The sequence below is a fragment of the Danio aesculapii genome, chromosome 16 (genome assembly GCF_903798145.1).
Source record: "Danio aesculapii chromosome 16, fDanAes4.1, whole genome shotgun sequence".
NCBI lineage: Eukaryota > Metazoa > Chordata > Actinopteri > Cypriniformes > Danionidae > Danio > Danio aesculapii.
In genome coordinates this window covers 29,058,945-29,084,854 of record NC_079450.1, presented here as the reverse complement: position 1 = coordinate 29,084,854, position 25,910 = coordinate 29,058,945, and the positions used below count along the sequence as shown (strand labels likewise).

At 35.9% G+C, this 25,910-nt stretch overlaps 2 protein-coding genes across 3 annotated transcripts in view; both read right to left on the bottom strand.

Moving 5' to 3' along the window:
* tmem245 (transmembrane protein 245) overlaps positions 1-11,837 on the bottom strand; it is a 28,353-nt gene extending 16,516 nt beyond the window's left edge. The window contains exons 1-7 of one of the 2 annotated variants that reach the window (XM_056474967.1): positions 11,191-11,837; positions 9,553-9,670; positions 9,361-9,456; positions 9,149-9,277; positions 6,504-6,695; positions 6,252-6,421; positions 3,230-3,253 (exon numbers count right to left, since the gene is read on the bottom strand). In XM_056474967.1, the coding sequence (XP_056330942.1) occupies positions 3,230-3,253; positions 6,252-6,421; positions 6,504-6,695; positions 9,149-9,277; positions 9,361-9,456; positions 9,553-9,670; positions 11,191-11,784 (1,323 nt within the window). In that variant the 5' untranslated portion in view covers positions 11,785-11,837. The remainder of the gene's footprint in view (positions 1-3,229; positions 3,254-6,251; positions 6,422-6,503; positions 6,696-9,148; positions 9,278-9,360; positions 9,457-9,552; positions 9,671-11,190) is intronic. The other variant, XM_056474968.1, reaches the window with a different exon arrangement.
* Positions 11,838-13,726: 1,889 nt separating this feature from the next.
* Positions 13,727-22,716, bottom strand: LOC130242732 (DOMON domain-containing protein FRRS1L). Its single transcript, XM_056474613.1, has 5 exons — positions 22,369-22,716; positions 19,770-19,854; positions 19,408-19,546; positions 19,094-19,340; positions 13,727-16,925 (listed from the first exon to the last, which is right to left on the bottom strand). Exons 1-5 carry the CDS (start codon positions 22,571-22,573, stop codon positions 16,753-16,755), a joined length of 849 nt encoding a protein of 282 aa, XP_056330588.1. The 5' UTR covers positions 22,574-22,716; the 3' UTR covers positions 13,727-16,752.
* Between the last annotated feature and the right edge of the window lie 3,194 nt (positions 22,717-25,910).

Here is a 25,910-nt window from a genome sequence, read left to right as displayed (position 1 = left end):
AGAAATGTTTTGTTTTTTGACATTATTTTGTGTAGAATTTTCAGAATTCTATCATTAAGTTCAATTTAGATTTGATCAACATTTTTAGCAATATTCTTTTTAACAATATTAAAAGGAGTAGTTCTCTTTCAGAAAGAAAACTCATTATTTACTTATTTACTTATCATTATTTACTTACCCTGCACAGTTCCTGTCTTCTGATTTTTTGATAATAGATAGATAGATAGATATAGTATAGCTATAAAGTTAATAGTGACCATCAAATGTAACTGATTTTGGGTTGACCAATCATTCTGGAAGTGGGCTACTTCTTTAATGCAACCTTGCTGAATAACTGCAATAATTTCCTTCAAAAACTGAAAAAACAAAAACAAGATACAAACCACAAACTTTAAAATTGTAGTGTAAATTACAGTGTTCTTGACTGGTTTAAATGTGGTTTTAATTATGCATATATATATATATATATATATATATATATATATATATATATATATATATATATATATATATATATATATATATATATATATATATATATATATATATATATATAAAAACAACAATTGTGAAATGAAACGAATGATTTAATTGGATATAGATGTGTACTTGTTATGCTTAATAGAGCAAAAAGCATTCAGCCAAGCAACCTGCTAACATCAAAAAGCTGAAATCAACTGTGTAGTCTCCTCCTATTTGTGTCATGTGCTGAGTTGTTTACATAGAGATCAAGGCTATCACTTATACCTTAGATTGTCATCTTTATAATACCTTGTATATCATAGTGTTTTAACTTAGGACCACGCACACTCGCGCACACGCGCACACGCACGCACGCACGCACACACGCGCACAAGCACACACGCACACACACACACACATACACACACACAAAATCCTTTACCAAACCTGTCTACACCTCCCAAGTATCCAGCAACACGACCAACCTTACTCTCAGTCCATCCCTTCACCCACAGGTCCAGTGCCACTGTCTGTTCTCTCCCTACATCATCTCACACACTCACAACACAACCAGCCCATCACACGTCTAAAGTCCAAAGTATACTTCGGTTTTGTTAGTGCACAGATTGTCAAAGAATGAGACTTCATCTTTGAGTTATTTCCTCACTCCAGACCTTTAAAGCCGCTCTCAAAACTCATTTCCTACATTTTAACTGATTTATGCTTTCTGTTTGTTTGTGTTTAAAGTCATGCCAGCTTCTATGGCTATTTTCACAGTGAGAAAATATACACTGCAGTTATAAAAAATAAAAGTGTATTTGGTTTAAGAGAAATGAACTGAATAAAATAAATTCCTCACCAAATTAAAGCCGACATAATCCAATAGAACATGCATTCCTTTGTTTTATTACTCGTCTTTTTTTCTAGTTTTATATTTACCTTTTGTAAAGTGTCCTTGGGTGTTTGAAAGATGCTTTAGAAATAAAATTAATAAGAATCATTAATAATTATCATTATTATCTGATAGTCCGTCTGAAAACTATGCTTGACATGCGCATAAGAAATATTCAAACTTTGCTTAAACTGATTTAAAATATGGATGCACCGATACTCAAAGTCACCAGGTGAGTGGTTTCAAACCTTTATGAGTTTCTTTTTTGCTTTCTCACAAAAGAAGATATTTTGAAGAATGTTGGAAACTGGTAACCAATGACATCCATAGAAGGAAAAAAATACTATGAAAATCAATAGCTAAGTGGAGGGTGAGTAAATGACAACGGAATATAAATTTTTGAGTGAACCAGCACTTTAACTGCAGAAAACGGCATTGAAATATCAACAGTCGACGTCACAATTATTAGCCCTCCTGTGAAATTAGTATTCCTTTAAAAATAATTTAAAAATATAAAGTTTAACAGAGCGAGGACGTTTTCACAGTATTTTCAGCCTGATCTCATGAGGAAACCCAAGTATTTTACGTTTTGTCAGTTTAGTGGCTAATTCGTATGAATCTGTAGAAGTTCAGTCGTATGAAAATGTACGATTTTAAAATGAGCCGTGACACACAACCTCACCCCTAAACCCAACCGTCATTGGAGGATGAGCATATCATACTAAATTGTATGAATGACATCAATCAAATTCATATGAATTAGCCACTAAATCAAAGTTACAAATTGTCGTGAAATTGTGTTGGTATTTCCTATAATTTTCTTGTTTTCTGAGAAATGTCTAATTTATTTTAGTTTGGCTGGAATTAAAGCATATTTTAAATTATTTTACGGTCAATAGAAAAAGAAACTATTTTTGATTGGCTATAGAACAATTGACTGTTTTCCGATAACTTGCCTAATTAACCTACCGTAACGTGCCTAGTTAAGCCTTTAAATTGCACTTCAAGCTAAATACAATAGTAGCTTTCAAAATAAGTAGACAATATTATAGACTGTCACCATAATGGTCTTTTCTCCATTAAGCAACAACTGTGAAATATTTTCAAAAAAATTTGAAGTTAACAAGAGGGCTAATAATTTTAACTAACTGCATGTAGATCTGTTTTAAGGTGTGTGTTTGCTAAGTGGATCCATATTTCATCAGCCAATGATTTACTTTCCCATATAGCATCCATATATTCATTATCCTTTGGCTTGGTCTCTATTTTAGAGGTCGCCACAGCAGTATGAAACCTGTGTGGGAAACCGGAGCACCTGGAGAAAACCCACGCGAACACAGGGAGAACATGCAAACTCCACATAGAAATGGCAACTGGCCCAGTCGGGACTTGAACCAGCGACCTTCTTGCTGTGAGGCGACAGTGTTAACCACTAAGCCACCGTGCTGCCCCCATCGATATATTCTTAATCACTGACTTTTAAATATAGTTTCGTCTTCTAATCCCCTCACATAATCCCATATCAATGCAGGTGTCCACCGTTTTTGTTGTCGTTCCTACATGTAAGAACCGAAGTACACTTTGGGTTCAAATCTGTGGAAGAGACGGTGAACTCTCTCTGGGTTTATTTTTCAGACAGTTAGTACATCATCAACTCAATCACATCCAGAAGCACACTTTCCCTTCCACAGCACAAAGCACCACACAGCAGGAGCAGCCATAAGCCAAGAGATGGAGGGGTGACAGTAGGGAACAGGGGAAAGCATCACTCCAAAGCTTCTAATGGGAACACACAACTGTCATTCTTTCACTCGCTTCCCCTTTGCTCTTTCTTTCTCTCTCTCTCTCTTACACCTGCCAGCACAAATGATTTACCTGCTTGTTAAGCCAATGCCAGAGCTTTGAGGAGGGAGACAGAGAGACAAACGGTTATTAGAAACAACCAATCAGTGTGCAGGAAAGCAGCAAACATCAACGTGGTTTCAAGGCAAAAACAGAACAAGACAAGAAGGTGTGATTTGGTGGACTTTAGGAGGGACAAAACGTCTGCTGTGACTGTTATCATGAGGGTCTGTTTTTAACATTCTTTTATTCTTTTGCATGGTCAGTGAGGGATAGACTAAAATAAGGGTATCGGTAAAACCGATAACAGTTTGTATAATTTCAGCTACAGATACAACATTTGAAAATTAATAAATCTTTACATGCTAATCAATACAGATCTTAATATCATTTTTTAGCTTGATTAAAAAGAAAACTACAAACAATCCAAACATTTTTTTATTAAGCCAATTATAATGACATTAAAATAGGAAATTTATGGGACGATACCGATATGTACCTATATATATATATATATATATATATATTAGCCCTCCTGAATTATTAGCTCAACTGTATTTTTTTCCCCCAATTTCTGTTTAACGGAGAGAAGATTTTTCCAACACATTTCTAAACATAATAGTTTTAATAACTCATTTCTAATAACTTATTTATTTTATCGTTGCCATGATGACAGTAAATAATATTTTACTAGATATTTTTCAAGACATTTTTCAATAGAGCAAGGAAATTTTCAAAGTATGTCTGATAATATTTTTTCTTCTGGAGAAATTCTTATTTGTTTTTAATTTTTTTAATTAAATTAAATTTTAATTTAATTTAATAAACATTTTAAGGACAAAATTAATAGCCCCTTTAAGCTATATATTTTTTCATCCACAGAACAAACCATCGTTATACAATAACTTGTCTAATTACCCTAACCTGCCTAATAAACCTAATTAACCTAGTTAAGCCTTTAAATGTCACTTTAAGCTGTATAGAAGTGTCTTGAAAAATATCTGGTCAAACAATATTCACTGTCATCATGGCAAAGATAAAATAAATCAGTTATTAGAAATGAGTTATAAAAACTATTATGTTTAGAAATGTGTTAAAAAAAATCTCTCCGTTAAACAGAAATTGGGGGAAAATAAACAGGGGGCTAATAATTCTGACTTCAACTGTATGTAATATTTTACCTTATTATTTATATACTTATTTAGTGTATGATTATGTTTTCCTGATCATTTCTTGTTTGGTGAATTGTATCAGTGAGTGATTTTATGGCATGTTTCTAATCTATATGTATCATATTATTTATGTTGTAATTATGATGTTGTTTTCTGTCTGACCTAAAATAAATCTACTAATGGAAAAAAAAGTATATTTGTTTTGGTGTCTATATTACAATAAATGTCACATACAGCACAGTTCAAAATGGATGGAGTCAGTAAAATGCATGCTGTCTAAATTTAAGAAATTAACACTTTTAGAAAGGATTAAATCATTGAATCATTGTATTAAACCAGGGGTGTCCAAACTCGGTCCTGAAGGGCCGGTGTCCTGCAGATTTTAGCTCCAACTTGCCTCAACACACCTGCACGGATGTTTCTAGAAAGCCTAGTAAGTGCTTGATTAGCTAGCCCAGGTGTGTCTGATTGGGGTTGGAACTAAACTTTGCAGGACACCGGCCCTCCAGGAACGAGCTTGGACATGCCTGATTTAAACTGACTAGAAGTGCCAAAGAATCTTTCTGTCACATAAATGCCGTTTTGAAATACTTAGTAATAATACTCTGAATACTTTGTAGTCCTATTTGTTGTTTGACGAAAATGTTAATACTTTTCACAAAAATCTTAAACTGCCATCAACAGATAATAGTAATAAATGCTTAATGAGCACAAAATTAGCTTATTAGTATGATTTCAAAATCATGTGACTGGAATAATAATGCTGAAAAATCAGCTTTGTATTCACAGGTGTTCAAAATATATTCAAATAGAAAACTGTTATTTAAATTGGTAATATTATTCTGTGAATTTACTATTATTACAGTATTTGTTTTTACACAAAATGTAGCCTTGGTGAGCACAATATACTGCTTAACAGTAGAGTATGTGCCATCATACAGAATATATTCATAAATCTTAAAATCTGATTGTAAATTTCTTACAGATCAAACATAGAACCTGTGTAGCTCATAGCACTGAAGATCAGATCTTCTTTTCACACCAGATTTTTTTTTGTCTATTATGTTGCCGTTCTTTATGAAGCTGTCATTATTACATCTGGATTTTTTACTCACATTTGCTTCATGTCGAGTGTTAATATTTGACCCCTGCATGTTCTCAATACATTTGCTCTCGACCGCATGAATGACTCAGCATGAAAGAATGAAAGAAGGCAAAACTGAAGTCAGGCACTGCGTTACTCTACTGGATTACTACAAGGTCAGGGAGGAGTGGGCAAATGCTTTCTTAGGGGTGTAGAGTTTCATTTAGACTGACTGCAACAGTGGGTTCTCTTTCACAGCTCAAACTTATTAAACTGAAAGAGTTACTGAGAAACTGCGGGCACATTTTTAGCGAATGTCGAGCCGACTTCCTCATGTCATAAACCTCAAACAGCAGAATGGCAACTGCTAGCTACAAAAAGCATGTGTAAAGACTAAAAAAAAGCCACACTTAGATTTTATCTGAGCCCTTGAGCTGATATGATAGAGGAATTGCCTTATATTATTTTCTTACAATTCAACTGACGCCGGGAAAATGAAATCTGCTGAATAATTCATTTCTTTCCCACATGCTTTTAAAGTCGTGATATAAACAGAAACATCTCCATCTGACCTCCACAGCATTTATTCGGTCAGTTACGGATGTTTCTTGCCTTAGTTGTGTAAGAGGAATAGAGAATCAGCAAGCCACAACCACATTCAGTTCTTCTTTGTAACCACAGACTTCTATCGCATCCAAAAATAAATGTGTGCATGTGGCAACAGGCAAGTGTTGTGAAGGACAGTGGGTCAGCAGACAGGCGAGCGCTTTTGTGTGGGTTTGTCTACATAAGGCATTACCTTAGTGTCCACGCGAAGCAAGAAATGTGTCAGGCCTTTGATTGGTCCAGGCAGAAGAGCATCCTCTCTGTCTTTGATGAACTTCTCGGAAACCGTCCACCACTTGGCTAGTGTTCGCCCGATGAAGTCCTTCATCCCAAAACGGACAACGGCTTTTTTCAAGACCCAAACTGTAAAATACAACACTCACTCATGAAACCATGAACTGTAGACCTAAACGTGTGACCTCAGGATCATGAACACCAAGTTTACCAGCAACAGGGATGGGCAGTAACTGTAAGAGCCAGAGGTTGAGCCAGATCTGCACCAGCACTATTGCCCAGGCCAGCAGCACAAAGTAGATATCGCTGGTCTTTTGTTTCGGCTGGAAACCCCTGAACTCTAGTCTGCTGCGTCGCCGGGATGAGGGAATGTTGAAGAGACCCTTTGGGGTGTCTATTGAGTCTGTGAGGCGAAGAAGAGGTGACAAAAGGTTTAGTGAAATGACAGTAGTATGGAAACTTCAGAACAATACCTTGGAAAATACTGATCTTTGGTATCACAAAATGTCATGAAATTCATGGTACAACATTTGACTCAACATTTTACTCTTTTTTTCTGTTTTTCTCATCTAATTATTTTGGTATTTTAGATTCACTACTGTACACTTCATATTTCACTACTGTGTTTCATCTGTGAAATAGAAATGCTTCTGTAGCTGGGCGATTCGTTGAATTAAGATCATATTCACAGTTTCAGAAACATGTTACTGATATTGAGATGTACTTTCGAATTTTTCATGCCCAATAGCAAAGAGTAGCTGAAAAAGTAAAAAGCATAATGTGACTCCTTAATATTTCAGAAATAAAACATTTTAGTTTACACTATGAAAACTACAAGGAAGAATTTAAAGGTTTTAGGTTTAAGGAAAGTCCACTAGTTATCTAGCCTGGACCAAACACGGTGTATATTTTTTTATTTGGCATGGTTTGCCTTCATAAACAAGAAATTGTAAACAAAATCACAAAATGTGTCTGGTTTACAAATGCTTCTCATTTCAAATGTAGTGAAATGCTGTAATGTCAACAACAACAACAACAAAAAATTCTTAAAAAACGTAAATTATGCAAATGCAAGCATAAAAAATAACATACACATTTATTAATGCACACACTCACTCACACACACACACACACACACACACACACACACACACACACACAAACACACAAACACACAAACACACACACAACTGACGTGAGAAATATTAGCCCCCTCTGAAATCTTTTTTTTTTTATATTTTCCAAATGATGTTTAACAGAGCAAGGAAATATTCACAGTATTCATTTCATTTTCTTTTCGGCTTAGTCCCTTTATTAATCTGGGGTCGCCACAGCGGAATGAACCGCCATTTTCACAGTATGTCTGATAATATTTTTTCTTCTAGAGAAAGTCTTATTTGTTTTATTTCAGCTAGAATAAAAGCAGTTTCTAATTTTTTTAAAAACATTAAGGTCAAAATTATAAGCCTCTTTAAGTTATATTTTTTCAATAGTCACTAACCATCATTATACAAACCCTTGTCTAATTACCCTAAGCTGTCTAGTTGATCTTATTAACCTAGTTAAGCCTTTAAATGTCACTTTAAGCTGTATAGAAGTGTCTTGAAAAATATCTAGTCAATTCACCAACATCATTTTAGAGCTAGTATTTGAATGATTCTCTAGCGTAATATCTAAAGTGATGACAAAAGAGATGATTTCTGATCTCTGCCACCATCTTGTGGATGGACAACGTCAACCGTCTTTGTTCTGCTCAGCATGACAGGCTGATGGGCGCAGACGCACTGTATCCTAGAAATTATAAATATTTAAAATAGGCACTTTCCTTATAGATAAACTGCATAATTGCATCTAAACAAATATATTCTTGCGTAAAAAAGGATCATAAGTGCATTATGTTGACCAACAGCAGCACTATTTGTCAAACTGTAGTGAGTTTATTGATCTGCTGCCACTCTATGTGGGCAGAGTAATACAAAAGGGTGAGAAGGCTGTACGAGTTCTTATATTGCAGAATATATATATATATATATATATATATATATATATATATATATATATATATATATATATATATATATATATATATATATATATATATATATATATATATATATATATATATATATATATAAATAAGCCAGACAATTCAAATCATGCTCAGTTTTTCTTATTATAACAAAAACAACACAAACAAATACAGTGAACTGATATTTTTTACTGTTAACTGCAGAACACAAGGGAATATCTAGATCTTTCTTTTCCCCAAATCATTTCCAAACTGCAGTTTTGAAGTGCTCTTTTTTTTTCCATGGTGAAAAACCCCTCACTCCCGACATCTTGTCTTCCCTCGAGCATAAACTCTGCTAATCTGCTATGTGCGTGCGGCATGTCCGATCATGTGATAGGCTCTAATCAAAACAGTCATGGCCAGAAGCACATACCTCAAGATGGATCAACAGAAGGAAATACTATTTCCAATAATGAATGTTCCAATAAGCCCAATAACAGATAATATGCACCATTATATCAGGCATCACTAATATATTTTGCACATTGCATTCCCAAATGGTCATTATACTTGCTGCAGCAATTGCAGACATTAATTTTACAGCATTTATAGTAAACCAAACTACCCTGAGACACTGAAAACATCAGATCATAAGCATGATTATGAGTATATCAACTTGCTCAGATAGTCAAAACCAGACTCACACTGACTCTTAGTAAGTCTTAGTAGGTATATTTGATTCCATTTTCAACAATCCCATACAATTTCCATTATAATCAGCTGTGAAAACATATGACTTCAAATATCATCAAGACTTATCAACTGTGTTTTTTTTTTTGCATCACCTTTGGATTTTTCTTTGGTGCTCATCTCTTCCTGTATCTTCTCTCCGTGGCTGACGTTTCTGCAGGAGATTGCCATGAAGATTGTGTTAGCAGCAAACGACAACACCTGACCAGACAGCTCACCTGAGCCTGAAACAGAAGAGGAGCAAAAGTCAGAGAACATCAAGAGCAAGGGTCATCAAGGAAAAAAGCTGCAGCGCAAGTCTGTTCACCTTTCCCCGAAACAGCAGTCTTCTCCTGAGAGCCAACTATCAGCAGTAAGACCACCACCACAAACACAGGCACACGCCAAGACCCTGTCAGAGAGACTGAAAAAAACAAAGAACATAGTGACCATAAGTGTTGTTGTTTTCTGTTTGGCAGGTGTATTTGGGAAGTAATATACTGTTTGAAAAGGGTCTTACCCAAGTAGAAAATGAGTGCTGTCCATACGGGCACAGACATTGTACGCAGGTAACCTTCCATGCTAGGTGTCCACTTGAATGCCACAGCCAACACGTAGCCCAATACTAATGTGCCAACCTGAGAAAGGGAGAGAACATTTGGGTATCTCTGGTAACTACCCTGCCATTTGCCACCTTTATAATCTCAAAATACTTCAGTTTGTTTGTTCCCAGCTCTAATGGGAAAGGGAGTATGAAGACTTTAATTTAAGAAATTGGTCCACCTAATATATTTATAAATGGGGCTTTTGTTGCTGATGATGTTTTGGACTAAGAACAGTCATCACATGACTTGAATTAAATAAAGCCCAAGAGGCAAGTGAATCGAAAGTTGCTAACTGAAGGTCAGGGTGAAATCTAGTCTAGTCAAGTTCTTGTAACCTTTCTTGAACTACGCTTTATGATTTATCATTGGGAGTGTGTGCAACCTTAAGGCTATATATTTTTAGCATCTGGCATGTCATGCTCCAATTCACACTCACACATACTAAGAAATTACATATCTTTCACATATCATACATATCATAGGCATGTTTTACATATTTGCACATGGTTTGGTTTTCTGATGCAACTCTCAACCATATCAGTTGGCAGATTTGCAATGTAAATTTATCGGTTTCTGTATGATGAAAGAGAGAAAAATGTGACACCTCAGGACAAGTCTCTCTATGCTGACAGAAAATTATTTAAGAATGCCTTTGACATAGATCGTCATTTCGAATGTAATGTTTACCCTTTTGTTTCTTTGAGGAGTCAACTAAAATTAAATATTTCATATGAATCCGACTTTTAAAATGTAAATACTGTCACTTGACAGATAGAGAACAAAGCACAAGACATCGGTGAGCAAATCAAGCCCAGCTCGACTAGTGTATTGAGCTCCATTGTGATATTAATGGGATTATTTATGTTTTTACTATAAGTTGACTATAAAATGTTACAAATTATATTGCATCATCATTTAATATGTTTTAAAGCAACTTTTTATAGTCATTTTTAAATAATAAGTAAACAAATGAGCAAATTTAATGTAATACAAGTCGGTAGATTTTACTTTGGCCCACAGCCCTCACTTAAGTTTGGTTTTTGGCCCTTTTCAAGAAGTTTTGGCATCCCTGCTCTTAAGGAAAACATTTGTATTTTAAATTGGGAAGAAATGGCACAGCAGTTTATATAACAAAACAAATACACATCTACAAATCAATCTATACACATATATACGGTATCAAAATTAAACATCAAAATATGGGTGACATTCTATCATCTTTTAATTACACTTTAAATGATTAAACTCTTCTCTCTGAGGAATGAGTAAACCCCATTTTTGTTTGAAGGATTGTGACAATGTAAGAATGTAAGAAAAGATTTAAAAATGACTGTATATGTTTCTTTTAAGTCAATAAATACTCATTGTTCTAGAAAATCTTTGTGGACTAATATCCTTTATACATAAATAAAGCAAAGTCACGGCAGATGATTGGCTGTTTCAGAAGCACCTTTACCTGTGTATTGTCTGACAGTAGGCGTGTCTCTGTCCATTCATGTGTCAGGGCTATAGACTGTATATAAAAGTGTCAGGTCATAAAACACAACACTCACCCACATCGCGCTGAAACAATCCAAGCCGAAACAGATGATGCTACAGAAGTGGCTGAGAATCACCTGCATGCCAATGACGCTCCAGAATAGATATAAGAAGTAAAGCAGGGGTACACCGGCCCCGACTGCCAGCAGTACATTGAGCCGATCCACGACCAGTCCGCCCAGACTCTCCACCCCTTGGTTTACGCACCACACCGGCACCAGGAGTGTCCCAACCACTATCGGCGTGCCGCTGTCCTGCAGCCCGCTGAGCCAGGAGCGGCCGAGGCGGGCGAGCGAGTACTTGAAGGGGTGCAGGAAGGTGCCGCACAGCACTGCCCACAGCAGCGGCCGAAGGAAGGCTTCCAGGATGAAGTAAACCAGCACCGCTGCTCCACAACAGATCGCCACGAAGATCATCGCTCCCGTGTTGTAGAAGGCCTGTTTGATGTTTTTGTCGAACTTCAGGGACGACTGCTGGTTCAGTAGTTGGCTAACCATCCCGACCGCTGGCTGAACGCTCTCGCTGAACGAGACGTTGTGTGGCCGGGCTGTGCGCGGGGTGTCCGGCTCAGTTTCCGCGCCTGGACCCGGGTCCTCCGTGTCTGCCATGGTCCGCGGCGTCGCTCCGCTTCTGTCCGGAGGATCCACCACATAAGGAACTGCGGGTTGGGCTGATAGTGACGTAATGTGCATGGAGGAGCCTGGGAAGTGTAGTTAAGTTGTAATGTCTACAAATTGAAACGTAACATTTTTTCTTAAAGCATCCTTTAGAATAGTATACTGTTAACGGCGAAGAATCTTTTACAGTTTGTCACCCAAAGGATGTTTGCATCAATCTATTCTAATCTAAACCCATATCACTTTCTTCTGTCCAATATAAATATTTAAAGAAATGTCATTATAGTAAAAAATAAAGTAAAAGTGTTTGGTCAACAATGTTCCTCAATATATAATTTATTTTTACTCGTATTTGGAAGTATTCCTGTAGTTTAAAAATATTATTTAAATGTCACGTGATGGAAAATTCCAAGTTCATTGTTCTTATTATTTCTGTCATATAAAGTTAAGACTTGTTTTGATCAGAGTTGTGTATTTTTAATGAGTGAGTGAATTGAATCTGTGATTTGTTGTGATTGTGGTACAATATGCCATGATTCCAAATATGTAATTGATGTCATAGGTCACATACTAAAAATTTCACGCAGAACCATCTCTAGGGTTTACAGAGAATGCTCTGAAAAAGAAAAAATATCCAGTGAGCGGCAGTCCTGTGGGCGCAAATACCTTGTTGATGCCAGAGGTCAGAGGAGAATGGCCAGACTGGTCAAAGCTAATAGAAAGGCAACAGTAACTCAAATAACCACTTGTTACACTCGAGGTATGCAGAAGAGCATCTCTGAACGCACAGCACATCCAACCTTGAGGCGGATGACTTGGGTGACTTCTGTCATCTAAGAACAGGAAACTAAGGCTACAATTTGCACAGGCTCACCAAAATTGGACAATAGAAGATTGGAAAATCATTGCCTGGTCTGGTGAGTCTCGATTTCTGCTGCGACAGTCAGATGGTAGGGTCAGAATTTGACATCAACAACATGAAAACATAGATCCATCTTGCCTTGTTTCAATGGTTCAGGCAGGTGGTGGTGGTGTAATCGTGTAGGGGGTATTATCTTGGCACACTTTGGGCCCATTAGTACCAATTGAACATTGTGTCAACGCTACAGCCTCCCTGAGTATTGTTGCTGACCATGTCCATCCCTTTATGACCACAGTGTACCCATCTTCTGATGGCTACTTCCAGTAGGATAACGCACCATATCATAAAGCACAAATCATCTCAGACTGGTTTCTTGAACATGACAATGAGTTCACTGTACTCAAATGGCCTACACAGTCACCAGGTCTCAATCCAATAGAGCAACTTTAGGATGTGGTGGAAAGGGAGATTCGCATCATGGATGTGCAGCCGACAAATGTGCAGCAACTGCCTGATGCTATCATGTCAATATAGATCAAAATCTCTGAGGAATATTTCTAATACCTTGTTGAATCTATGCCATGCAGAATTAAGGCAGTTCTGAAGGCAAAAGGGGGATCCAACCTGGTACTAGTAAGGTGGAGCTAATAAAGTGGCCGGTGAGTGTAATACCTTCTTATACAATGTTTTTCCATCACAACAAGGTATTTGTCACCATCTACTGGCGTAATGCTGAACCTGCAGAAAAAGTCACTAAATTGAATTTAATTCACAACAAAAACACTTATCTTAAATGGTCGCAAAGTAAGTTTCAGCCTAAATTTAGAAGCCTACCAACTGTAATTTTATGCGATTTCAGATACAGCGACAGTCATTTGTTGCCATCTACTGGTGGAATGATGTAACCTGCAGAAAAAGGTCACTGAATTGATTAGTGTGTGAATATTTTAGTGCACAGAATAAAAAGTCGCTGGAATGACCTATTTTTCAAAACGCTTATTTTTCTGATCTTACGTTCAGTTAAAACATTCTAGTTTTATAAAGACAAATATGACAATACACGCATTCAGATGTCCTTCATAGCTTTATTAAAAGTGCAGTTGCAGTATAGATTGTGTTCAGAACCATTAAACGGCCATCTTTGCTTCAGGTTATGTTGATTTTTCACAGTAAATTCATCAGAATGTATGTTAGCTGCTAATGATGCTAGCTCGTATGACAAATGTGTAAAGTACAAATGGCTCACACTTCTTCCGTAAACACACTTCTTATTGCATATTCGCTAATACTATCGAAAGTAAATAGAAAAATTACAAAGTACATTAAAATATAACTGGCAAACATATTAGTCCATGACCTTTAGCATACGTCTCCGTTCATGCTACGTGATTATCTCTGGCCTGCACACATCAAAAAGTAATGGATGACTCCTTCACACCCTCACATAGGTGAATATAACAATACATTTAAAGCAAAATATTATTCAGAACATCTTTTACATAAAACTCTTCACTCTGATGTACAAATGTTTTTACATGGCATTTCATATAATGCCAAAGAATTGAAACTGAAATCAACCACACACAAACTGGTGTGATTTGAATCATTCTACATGGGCAGCAATCAATGCTTCCATCGCTTGTGAGTTCTGCAATGGCATGAAGTCCTCAGTAAAGGAAGTCTGATTCATTTATTTGAATACCAGATGACTCTCTTCTGGGCTGGATGCTAGTCTACATGGCTCAGATGAGGCTGGTTTGCTGGCATGCGTCAAAATACTGAGCTGGTAATGCTGGCTAAGGCAGTGATGATTTATGAATACTACATGTGCGCGATTGTGCTGTAGGGCCAATTATAAACTGCTGAAATTCGTGTAGTCAATCACAGGCATTAATTTACATATCCAGTCTAAATATGTTCTGTAATATAGTGGGATAACAGTGGAAAGCAGATGACTACAAACAGCTGAGCACCTCAATAGAAATTTGGCAAAACATATTAAATTCAATAGAGTGACTTGGTTAAACTGTTGATATGAGCCACTTTAGGAGTGCAGTCACATTTACTTTCCTCTGCAAATTTTTATGCTTAAAATCGAGCAATTTCTTATTAGGCCGAAATATACCTTTAAATATTTGTAGATTTATCAATGAATTTGCAACGTAACCACACCAAACTGCTTCATGAAATACAGCTGGGAAAATAAGTATTGAACACTGCCACTGTTTTTCTCAGAAAACCTATTTTTAAAGGTGCTGTTGACTTGAAATTGTCCCCGAATGTTGGTAACAACGAAAGAAATCCATATATGCAAAGAAAAAAAATCGAATTAATTTACAAATTAAGTTACATGTAATAAAATGAAATGACTTAGGGAAAAAATTAAACACATGAAGAAATAAAGGTGTAGAAAGGCAGTGAACGCCCAGACAGCAACTGAAATCTCTCAGTAGTTCAGCAACCCCCTGCCCTTCGTCATGGTAAAGGAATATTCGCTGTTTCAGTCCAACATCTACATTACCAGGATGATGAAGATAAAACCACGGTGGACATTTCAGCAAGTTAATAGCTATGTTTCCATCCACCTATTTTAAGGGCATTTTGGACATACATATAAAAAGTATAAAAATGCGCATACATTTTTAAAAATATGCACATAAATAACATATGCGCATAACTGAGTAGGATAAACTTTTTATTTGATAAGAAAAGATGAGCAGATTGAAAAGATACAATTGAAACACTTTTACCGAAAAAATGCCAGTGTGCGTATTAAAAAAAGTCATGTAATGTTGTTGTAAGAGATCATGTGATGATAAAAATGTGATTGAATGGACAAACTAGACTGAGCACATTGTAAAACATCTGAAATGTTGTTTTGGTCATTCTAAAACGCCTTAACCGTTTCAGTATTAGTGTTATTATATTATTAATCACCTCTAGAACTGTCAAGAGTGTCTGCGCTCTGCGTCTTACACCTTCAAAGGCCACCACGTGTTCATTGCGTGTCAGCATTGTTATTGAATAAAGAAAAGATTCACGCAACTTCTACTACTGCAGCAAATTCCATTTTTACTTTTGATATTTGGCACTAGTTAATCAGAAAGTGATGATTTTTTTTCTCTTTGACTCATTGGATGGAAATGCTGCTTTATTTGCACGTCTTTTTTGCGATATTCCAGTTTTGCACATACATTTAATCAGCATTTTTGGATGGAAAGTTTTGGCTAATGATCCAAAACACAGCCAAGAAAACTCTCAAATGCTTTCAGAGAAAGAAAATCAAGCTGTAGAATGGCCTAGCCAATCACCTGACTTGAATCCAATAGAAAATACAAATTAAAGATCCGATTTGATAGACGAGACCCACAGAACCATCAAGACTTTTGCACTCTGTTGAAGTCTGTGAAAAAATCACACCTGAGTAATTTATGTGACTTCATACTCCACATGAGAGACTGCCATCACCAAAAACAGCCTTTTATAAAAAATATTAAACACATTTCAGTAGTTCAGTACTTTCTCCCTGTGTCCTTTCATTGTTATTAAACATATAACAATTTTTTTCAGATTTTATTGTTTTGTTTTATTTTTATGTTTGTATTGTTTGGGTTTTTACCAAAATCTGGTTCAACTCCATGTCAACAGCTCCTTTAGAAATATTATTCCCAGGTAAAAAAAATATGACGTGTTCAATACTTATTTTCTCACTAACAAACCTTTTGCACTAATATTACTGCACATTAAGTATATTTAGAACATTCACATATTGTAAGTTTGGCTCAGATTGTTTCAGCTATTGTAGACTGTAACTATTATAATAAATCAGAGCACTCTGGATTACACTTTTTTTATCAAAATAAAAAATATATTGTATTGTAATTACACACACAAATATATATATATATTATTGACTGTCTCTCCTCTGAAAGAGATTAATTACTTATAACTGGAGTATTACTCCAGAGTCCAATACTGGTGTAGGCAGACTGAGGATATAGTAGAATCTTACTTATTGTGGTCTGCTTCTAATACTGTTAATTTGGCACACAGTCATGCTAACAGTGGCTCCAGAGTGAGTTGTCCCTCTTTGTTGGTTATGGCGTGCCCATCAGCAGGTAAAAGGTAAGAGCAACGATGAGGAGGAGGCAAAAAGGAGAGGAGAATGTCTGATAGGCTGTGGCAGGCATGAAAATGTCCTCGTATTTATAGATGCTAATCATGCGGTCTGACACCGGCGGGGAGTCAATGTCATGCCTTGTGATGGAGCCTGAGAATAAAAACAGAACAAAATCTCGATTAAAACGGCAGAATCTTAAACTACAGTGAATTTGCAGGCCTATTCACACAGCATCAACAGATGGGCACTAACATAGACAATCACTAGATTTCAGAAACACAGATATCCCATAACCATGCTCATACAGCAGACATTAGCTAATGCCAAGAGAAGTAACCACAACAATCTGACAAAACCCAGACACACTATAAAAAGTTTTAAGCCAGTACAAAAAAAACAACATAATCCTTATTTCTTTTAGCTTTTTCTTATTCACTCAACTTTTTAAAACATCAGCTGCACTGACCTAAAATTATTTGTCAGTAGTACAAAAAACAATTAGTTGGGTTAACATAAGATTATTAGATTATGAGCTTTCTGGAGAGGTGAAATACTCTAACAAAACCTTTTAAGTTGTGCCAACCAAACATTTTTGTCTACAGAACTGGAATGCCTGAAGTTGAGTAAACAAAACAAAAGATATTTAGTCCTTATTTCCTTTCGTTTTTTCCACATGTACTCAACATTTTTTTCTTTATCTTTAATTGATAGGACAGTTGAGAGTATAGACAGGAAAGCGTGGGGAGAGGAGAGAGGGGAAGGTTTGGCATAGGACTTCAAGGTGGGAATTGAACTCGCTGTGAACACTGGAGTGCCATGTGTCGACAAACTAACCACTTCACCATTGGTGCCATTGTGTACTTAACTTTTGAAAACATCAGTTGCACTAACCTAAAATGTCACAGTTTCGCTTTGGTTTGGTTTTGCTTGCCTCAATCTAAATTTCACTGCAGTTTAGTACACCATTAAGTGTGTGGAATTAACGCTATAGTCCCCCTGTACTGCTGTGACTTAAAAAAAAAAAAAACAATTACAGGTGGTCCCGTCCATCTGCTCGATTTGCTTCTCGGCTACCGATGAGAGAAACATCTGGACCTCTTCTACTAACCGTAATGCTGTCAATCCCAGAGCCTTATTCTTGTGTAAAATGGTTTAGTCATGCAAGCCAACAATACATTAATGGCTGCAGCTGATTATTTATATATAGTGGTTTGGTGTTTTGTGTCACAAATCCATTGAGACTGTTAGGTCAGATTCTCACAGATCAATCGTTGATCAGCAGTGTGTATATGTCACATTTTGGTAACAGTACAGCTCACTCGTAACCTCATACAAGGTGGCACAAAAGTACCAGGTATTAGGTGGTATTAGTGCAGGGGTAGGGAACCAATGGCTCGGGAGCCACATGTGGCTCTTTCACCAAAAATATGTGGCTCTCCAGCTGTCTCTCTTCAATAATATTTTAAAGTTTAAAAAATCATAACTGCGACTAGAAATCAGTTTCCTATTGAAAATACAATTGGAATTACCTTTATATCACATTTTTACAGCAAAAAATGAAATAAATTGTAAATAAAAACTCAGTTTACAATAAATGGACATTTCAACTAATGCTCATGTTTTGCCCTGTGGTTTAACTTGAGTTGTGACACCAATTCATTTATGAGTGGCGAGGGTATAAAGAGAAAAAAAATTCTATAAAAATTCTATTATTTTTGAGTTGTTCATGGACATAAATGAAGGTTTTGTTTATAAATAAATAAACAAAATATTTAAAAAAAAGGTTTTGTTATTTATACACACCCCCAATGGCTCTTTAAAAAAATGCATTTGATAAAAAAAAATCTGAAATGGCTCTTTGCTGAAAAAAAAGGATCCCGACCCCTGTATTAGTGTAAAAGACTTTTTTTGCACATGATTCTCTAACAGCTAGCAAACTAACAGTAAATGGGTTGTGGTTATGAAAATATTGTAGCTGACAGCAACAGAGGACCACCTCTTCAAACATGGAAGCAAATGGACTTTGATTGAAGATTACAAAAACATTTTTTTCAGTGTATTAACTTGTATGAATTAATTATTCACCAAAAGAAAAACAATGTTAATAACAAACAAATAGATATTGTCATTTTTGATTTCAAAAGGACTATAAGTTTACAATCGCTAAACAAACCTAACCCATCTTACATCACCAAGTACATACTTAGCAAAGTACACTGTATCCATACGTCCTGGAAAATACAGTGCAACAGAAATTTTCTTGCACCACTAACTGGTGCAGTGTGAACTGAGCTTTAAAATCAGACTTAATGACTTACCTTGTATAGCAGGTCCCCAAGCGAACAGATAGTACCAGCTTAGGTGCAGGTCCACCAGTGTTTCCTCGCGTGCCACATGAAGAGGCCGTTTGAAGCGGCAGGTGACACGGTTGTTTTCAAAGATACCCTCTTCATCCCGTGCTGGGTTGCGCTTGATTTCTTTGGCCCACTGGCCCACATTATAGAAATGATGGATCCGTACTCGTCCGTTATCATCATGAACACAGCCCATGACATCATCACCTCCCTACAACATCAGTATTATTGTTTATATCATATCTAAAAGCATACACAGACTATACTAACTCTTTTACCATCTTTTTATCTGAAGAGAAACCAACAGCAACCCATCCATCAGTGTCTGCACTCATCTCGAATTCCACATCTGTGCCAATGCGTCTGAAACTCAGGAAATAGTCACAGGACTCTGCGTCACAGCCTGGTTTGCCATATCTAATCAATAGAAAGAGAAACAATAAATTGAGTCACACTAAAAATGTGAACAATTTGTTTTTTAGAGAGATCAGGAACTAGTCTGACTGGCCTTATTGACAACAATAACACCTGAGCGCATGTGGCAGCATGGCAGACTGCAGCTTAATACTGCAATGCAACACTCCCGTTAAATGATTTGACCCCCTGATAGTCTACATAAACCTTTACTGCATGCACTGACCTGATGCATCCTTTGGTTACTCCACAGTCACTGACTTTGATACGAGCAAATGGGTCCACAGGGGGTGCAGTTGGGAAGGGGTAACCTGAGAGACAACAGATAACAATACTGAACTGCTTTCAGCTGCTTCTTCAGACAGATATCTGCAATTGCTACCATCACAGCTACAATTAACAATCATGGATGATGTTGTATATTCATACATTCATTTTACTCACTCATTTCCCTTCGGCTTAGTCTCTGATTTATCAGCGGTGTCCAGAGAGTTACTCTGGCATATGTTTTATGTGGTGGTTCCCCTTCCACTACCCTAACTCGTGACTCTCCAAACCAACTAATTCGTGAACTCCCAGTGCTGGGGAATACCCACACACTCTCTCATTCACACACACAACAGCCAATTTAGTTGATACAATTAACCTATAATGCATATCTTTGGACTGTTGGAAAAACCAAATCCCGTCCTGAGCTCCTGACATCCAAGATCCCTGGCCCAGTGGTCACTGTGCCACCAGTAATTTTAAAATTTATTAATATAAATGAATTTCAGTTTCTTAACTAAATAAAGTTAGATAATGTATTATGTTTTAACACTTTCCACAAAAAAAATATTTAGCAAAGATTAAAATGATCAAAATGGACCGCCAAGACATACATTAATAATGTTGCAAGGAATATTTCAAACAAACGCTGTAGGGCTGCAACTATTATTAATCTAATTATTGTTTGAATTATCAAATAATTGTCATTTTTCCCCAACTAACCAGATAGTGAAAATATTACAAGATAATAGTCCCAAGATATTAACTTGTCAATGAATTATTTACACTTACACAATCATAGATATTACACTTTAGAACATGAATACATAAATTCAGCACTTTTTGTTCAAAATAAAAATTGGAAAAACTATGATTAATATAAAAATAATAAGCTGTTTCTAACATTGATAATAACAAATTTGAATGATAATTTAACACTGTTGACCGAAGTAATGATGCTGAAAATTCAGGTTTAAAAAAAGTTTGTAAAAAATTTCATTTTAAAAGTGATGAAAACAGCCATTTTAATTTATTGTTATTTTTTAATTTGACCAAATAAACACAGACTTGACATCAACATTTCTTTTAAAAAGTCTTTTAAATTGTATTGTTTTGTACAACTAAAATTTCACTGTACATTCACACACACTATTGTACTTTTGAACACGGTCTGTTGTCCACAGGCCCAGATTATGTGGTAAGTAGTTTGTTCCATTTTACTTTATTCCTGTAAATCATATATGGGACATTCTACCAGAAATGTGCATTTTTAGTTATAAAGAATGTGACGGGGCCTGAGCTTTAAGCTTGTCTTCCTCAAATCATACAAAAACAAGCATAAAATCATACAATTCAATGATAGAACGCATCCTTGATCACTGTCAGCTTCTCCATCAAATGATGTCCCTTCCCTTGAGTCACAGTCTTAAAGGTATATAGCACGCATTTTAAAATGTTAAATTTAATGCAGACTGAACTGACAGGACTGACAGAATCATTGGGAGTAGGCATGGGACATCAACCGTTTTCAAGGTATACCGCGGTTTAGAAAAGTCGAGGTTTTAAAACCGGTAAAAATTTTTGTACCGTTCCTGAGGTATATGTAACATTTTTGATTTACTTTTTTTAGGTTTTTAGGACAACAGCATCTCAAGCAGAAAAAATATCCAATGATGCCGTTTTAAATAGTAAAGAAATCAGAGTTTTTGAAACAAACCAAGACAGCAGAAGTCAATGATTCATTTGAATCATATAGCCGGACTTGTTTACTGCTCCAAAATATTATAAATCTTTTTTAAAAATAGAATATATTGTTTTCAAAGGGGATTTTTTTTAGTATTTTTACCCAGACACAATACTGTGATACCGTGAAATCGTGATATTTTTATCCAAGGTTATCATACCGTCAAAATCTTATACCGGCCCATGCCTAATTGGGAGAATTGTACATTTATTTGTATTATATATTTGTAGTGTTTATTTGTAGAATGTTCATGTTTTAGAAATGACAGGATTTGTAATTTTGTAAAGTGTTTTTAATAAAGAACAGAAATCTGAGAACCAAATGAATGACATATTCCTAGAACAACTCACAGAAATCAACCATCAGTCCATTTTAGACATTTTTGGGGTGAAATACTTTTTATCAACTGTACTTATGTTTTTATTTCAGGGACAGATACGTTTCTGGTAGATTGTCCTATACCTTTTTTCTGCTCTAATCACACTTTTGATGTGTTGGGACAGCAATTTGATTACAAACAGACTCCAAAATATGCAAGTCAGTGGTCTTATAGGGTGCTGACCAAGGTGCTGATGTTGGGCCATATGCTGTTAAAATGAATAGGCTAAACGAAACAAATACAGTAGGCTATAATAGAATAAAAAGGTACTAACAGTAGTCAATAGTCAAATCCAAAGCAATTGACACAATTTAAAGGACTGTGGCCGAGGGAAATCATCGACGTTGATTATTCACTATTTAGTTCTTCTGAAAAATCAACACAAAACAGCATTCATGACTTCACATTAAGCGTCAAGGATTAATTCTCTCGTACCTTCGTCTGACAGGTATCTGGACTCCAGGAACTCGGAGGCGAATGTGCTATAGGAGTCCTTATGTGGCTCCTCGTGCCCCGGTTCTCCGTGCTCTCCGTGTCCGGCCCGCAGCACATTATCGTCGGTAGGACTGGCAGAGACTGCGAGCCACAGCGTCGCATCCAGCAGCACAGAGACCTGCAGTAGCGGATGCAGAGCAAACATGACTGACGACGACGATGGTTATTGTAAACGCGAAAAATCACGGTTCTGGTTTAATAGTCGCATTCCAGATCTGATAATTGGCCCGATAACAAACAACAAAATGTAGCTTATTAAATGGCTTTGGATAACACGTCTCTGTCGGTCGGCGGGGGAGGGGAGCTGAGAGGCGCGAGACTCGGGTGTCATTAATGAATAGGGCCAAACCAATCCGCTTACAGTGAGATTTGTAACCGATAGTGATGTTGTTTGATAATGACACGGCACTTAGAGATATTATGACACGTATACGCTATTTAGTTAAGTCGTTTGTTGTTTATTATTGCATTGTTATATATTTACGAATCTATGGCATGGTTGTGTGCTGTTTTCGTATATTAAGTCTCCCCTCTCTATCCCTGTTTTATGACCCTGCACATCGATCGATGCCAGTTTATCCACTGTGGAAATGAATTGCAGTGTAAAAATGTAAATATTAAAAGTGAGCAGAATGTTAAACGTCTATAAGTGCGTTGGTCAAATGTAAAAGGTAATTTTACCAAGAATGAAAAACAAGTGTTGTTCTACTGTCAGGGGGCCCTAATCAGAATTTTATTTGAGGGCCCCTCAGTGCAACGATCAAGGGAAATTATTGTAAATATTCACACACTGCAAAATCTAAAACACACATTTTTTATTGTGTTGCCTGTGTTTTATTGTGTTTTTCAACTGTGTTTCCTACATCACAGGCCATGTTTGTGTATTAGAATAAAGGGCTTTATTCTGCAAAAGCAACCACCTAAGTGTACATATTCCCACCTATTAAATTGCTTCTTGAGACAAATTAGACACAAATTATATATCTCTAATAATTTCTTTTATAAAAACATAAAGTTGATGGAAACAAAAATGGCTGGATGGAATATTGTTATTGTTATTATTCAGTGCACTATACAGACCCTTTCAATGAGGTCACGTCATTGGCCCATAAACATTTCCTGCTTGTTATCAAACTAATTCATAACTCAAACAAGAGGCAAATCAATCATAACTTAATGTTAAAACAGCTATTTTAACATTATTTATCAATATGTGGCTCTTTTTGGATTCTCGGAAGCGATGGATATTAAAAATGTACAACAGGAAATCCAGTGGGCCCATTGTTTTTGGTCTATATGTTCCTGAATGAACCTCTTTGTTGATCATGGAACAACATTCACATCTTTCAGTCAGATTTTAGATATAAGTTTACATTTTATGTTAAGTTTAGGATTACAATCAGGGTTCTTATTCATCAATTTCCCTCTGGGTTTAGGAAGGGATTATGGGGTAAGGATTAGGTTTGTGTTCAAGTTTTAGACAGCAATAATTTTCCAGGATAACGAAAACATGTTGACCCATGTCTAACTCTGCAAAATAAGGACAGAATTACTCATTGAAGCATTACATATACATTTTTAAAGGTGGTGATTTATCACAGAATTGTCCAATACTTCCCATGGCATATTTTTTCTGGGGTAGCCTAAAATGTATTCTTCATTGAGTGTTAATATCATTATTTACACATTTTATAGATAATAATGTGATAAATAAATAGAGGTGTTTTAGAAGTAAAAGTATGAATGTGACAGAAAAAATATGATTTCCAATTTCTGGCATTCTGACAAAATGGTATTGGTTTACATATTTTAATTAGCAGTTATTTTTATTTTATTTAGTTGGTGTCTAATTACTTTTCGTGTGGATAAAAAGATTTTAGCCAATTTAAATGAATTAAATGTGTCCATAATGTACAATTTACAGTAACAAACAGAATGCAATATGTCAGGGAGGTTTACATACAATTCTGACAATTCAGTTGCTTATAGCCCTTCAAGAAGGAACTGTAAAATAGTCAAATGCCCTCTGATGCTTGTAACATTGTGATTCAATTTACTTTATGGTAAAATTTCGGTAACTCTAAGTTATAATTTATACATGCAGTTTAAAATAAAAAAGGTTTTGTACTCATCATACTGACAAAGAAAGATAATGTAAAGGTCTCATGAACCGCTAGATGGCAGTGTTTCATTTCTTAACAAACAAACATAAAAAGATGTGTCGAACACTTCACGTCGTGCTGTAGTGTATCAAAAAAGCGAATGAGGTTTGCAAGTGACCAGCAAGTACATTTGCAACCACCACACTAACAATAAATGATAAACTGATATATCCCACGTATTATTTCTTGAAAAGTGAATTTCTAAAATGAAAACCAAATGGAGAAAGAGTGCTGACTGAGTTAATAACAAAGAGTTAAGATAAATGATCACAAACAATAACCATGTTAAGCGGCTATCTACCTCTTTTTACTGTTACAGTAGTCCCAGAACAGCTGGTAGCATTCCAATAGGCCAATATAATATAATATAATATAATATAATATAATATAATATAATATAATATAATATAATATAATATAATATAATATAATATAATATAATATAATATAATATAATATATGAAAGGGATAATTTACAGAAGCCCTGAACTGCAAGGTGAAAAAAAAAAGAAAACTTTTTTCATTATAACGAGATATTATGTTGTTATAATGAGATAATATGTCGTTATAACGACATAAGTTTTCTTTTTTTTCTCACCACCAAGATTGCTTTTTTTCACCTTGCGGTTCAGGGCTTCTGTAATAATTGACGGGCGTTAAATAAAAAAATAAATAAAATGTTAGTATGAAGAACATTGCTTATTAACACAATGCTTTTTCACGATTATATATAGTGATGTGAAAAAGTGTTTGCACCCTAACTGATTTCTTTTTTATTTTATTTTTGCATGTTTGTCACAGGGCGTCATTGTGGCACAGTGGGTAGAACGATTGCCTCACAGCAAGAAGGTCGCTGGTTCGAGCCGCAGCTTGGTCAGTTGACATTTCTGTGTGAAGTTTCTCCCTGTGTTGGCGTGGGTTTCCTCCGGGTGCTCCGGTTTCCCCCACAAGTCCAAAGACATGCGCTATAGGTGAATTGAATAAGCTAAATTGGCCATAGTGTATGTGAGTGAATGCAAGAGTGTATGGGTGTTTCCCAGTGTTGGGTTGCGGCTGGAAGGGCAAAAAATATATGTGTAAAAGATATGCTGCATAAGTTGACGGTTCAGTCCACTGTGGCGACCCCAGATTAATAAAGGGACTAAGCCGAAAAGAAAATTAATGAATGTTTGTCAAACCCTTTTTCAGAACATCAAACTAATGTAATCATCAGTCACAGATAACACAAGTAAACAGATCATGCAGTTTTAAAATAAAAACAAAACACAAAACTACATAACCCTGTGTGAAAAAGTGTTTTCCCCCAATGCTAATAACTGG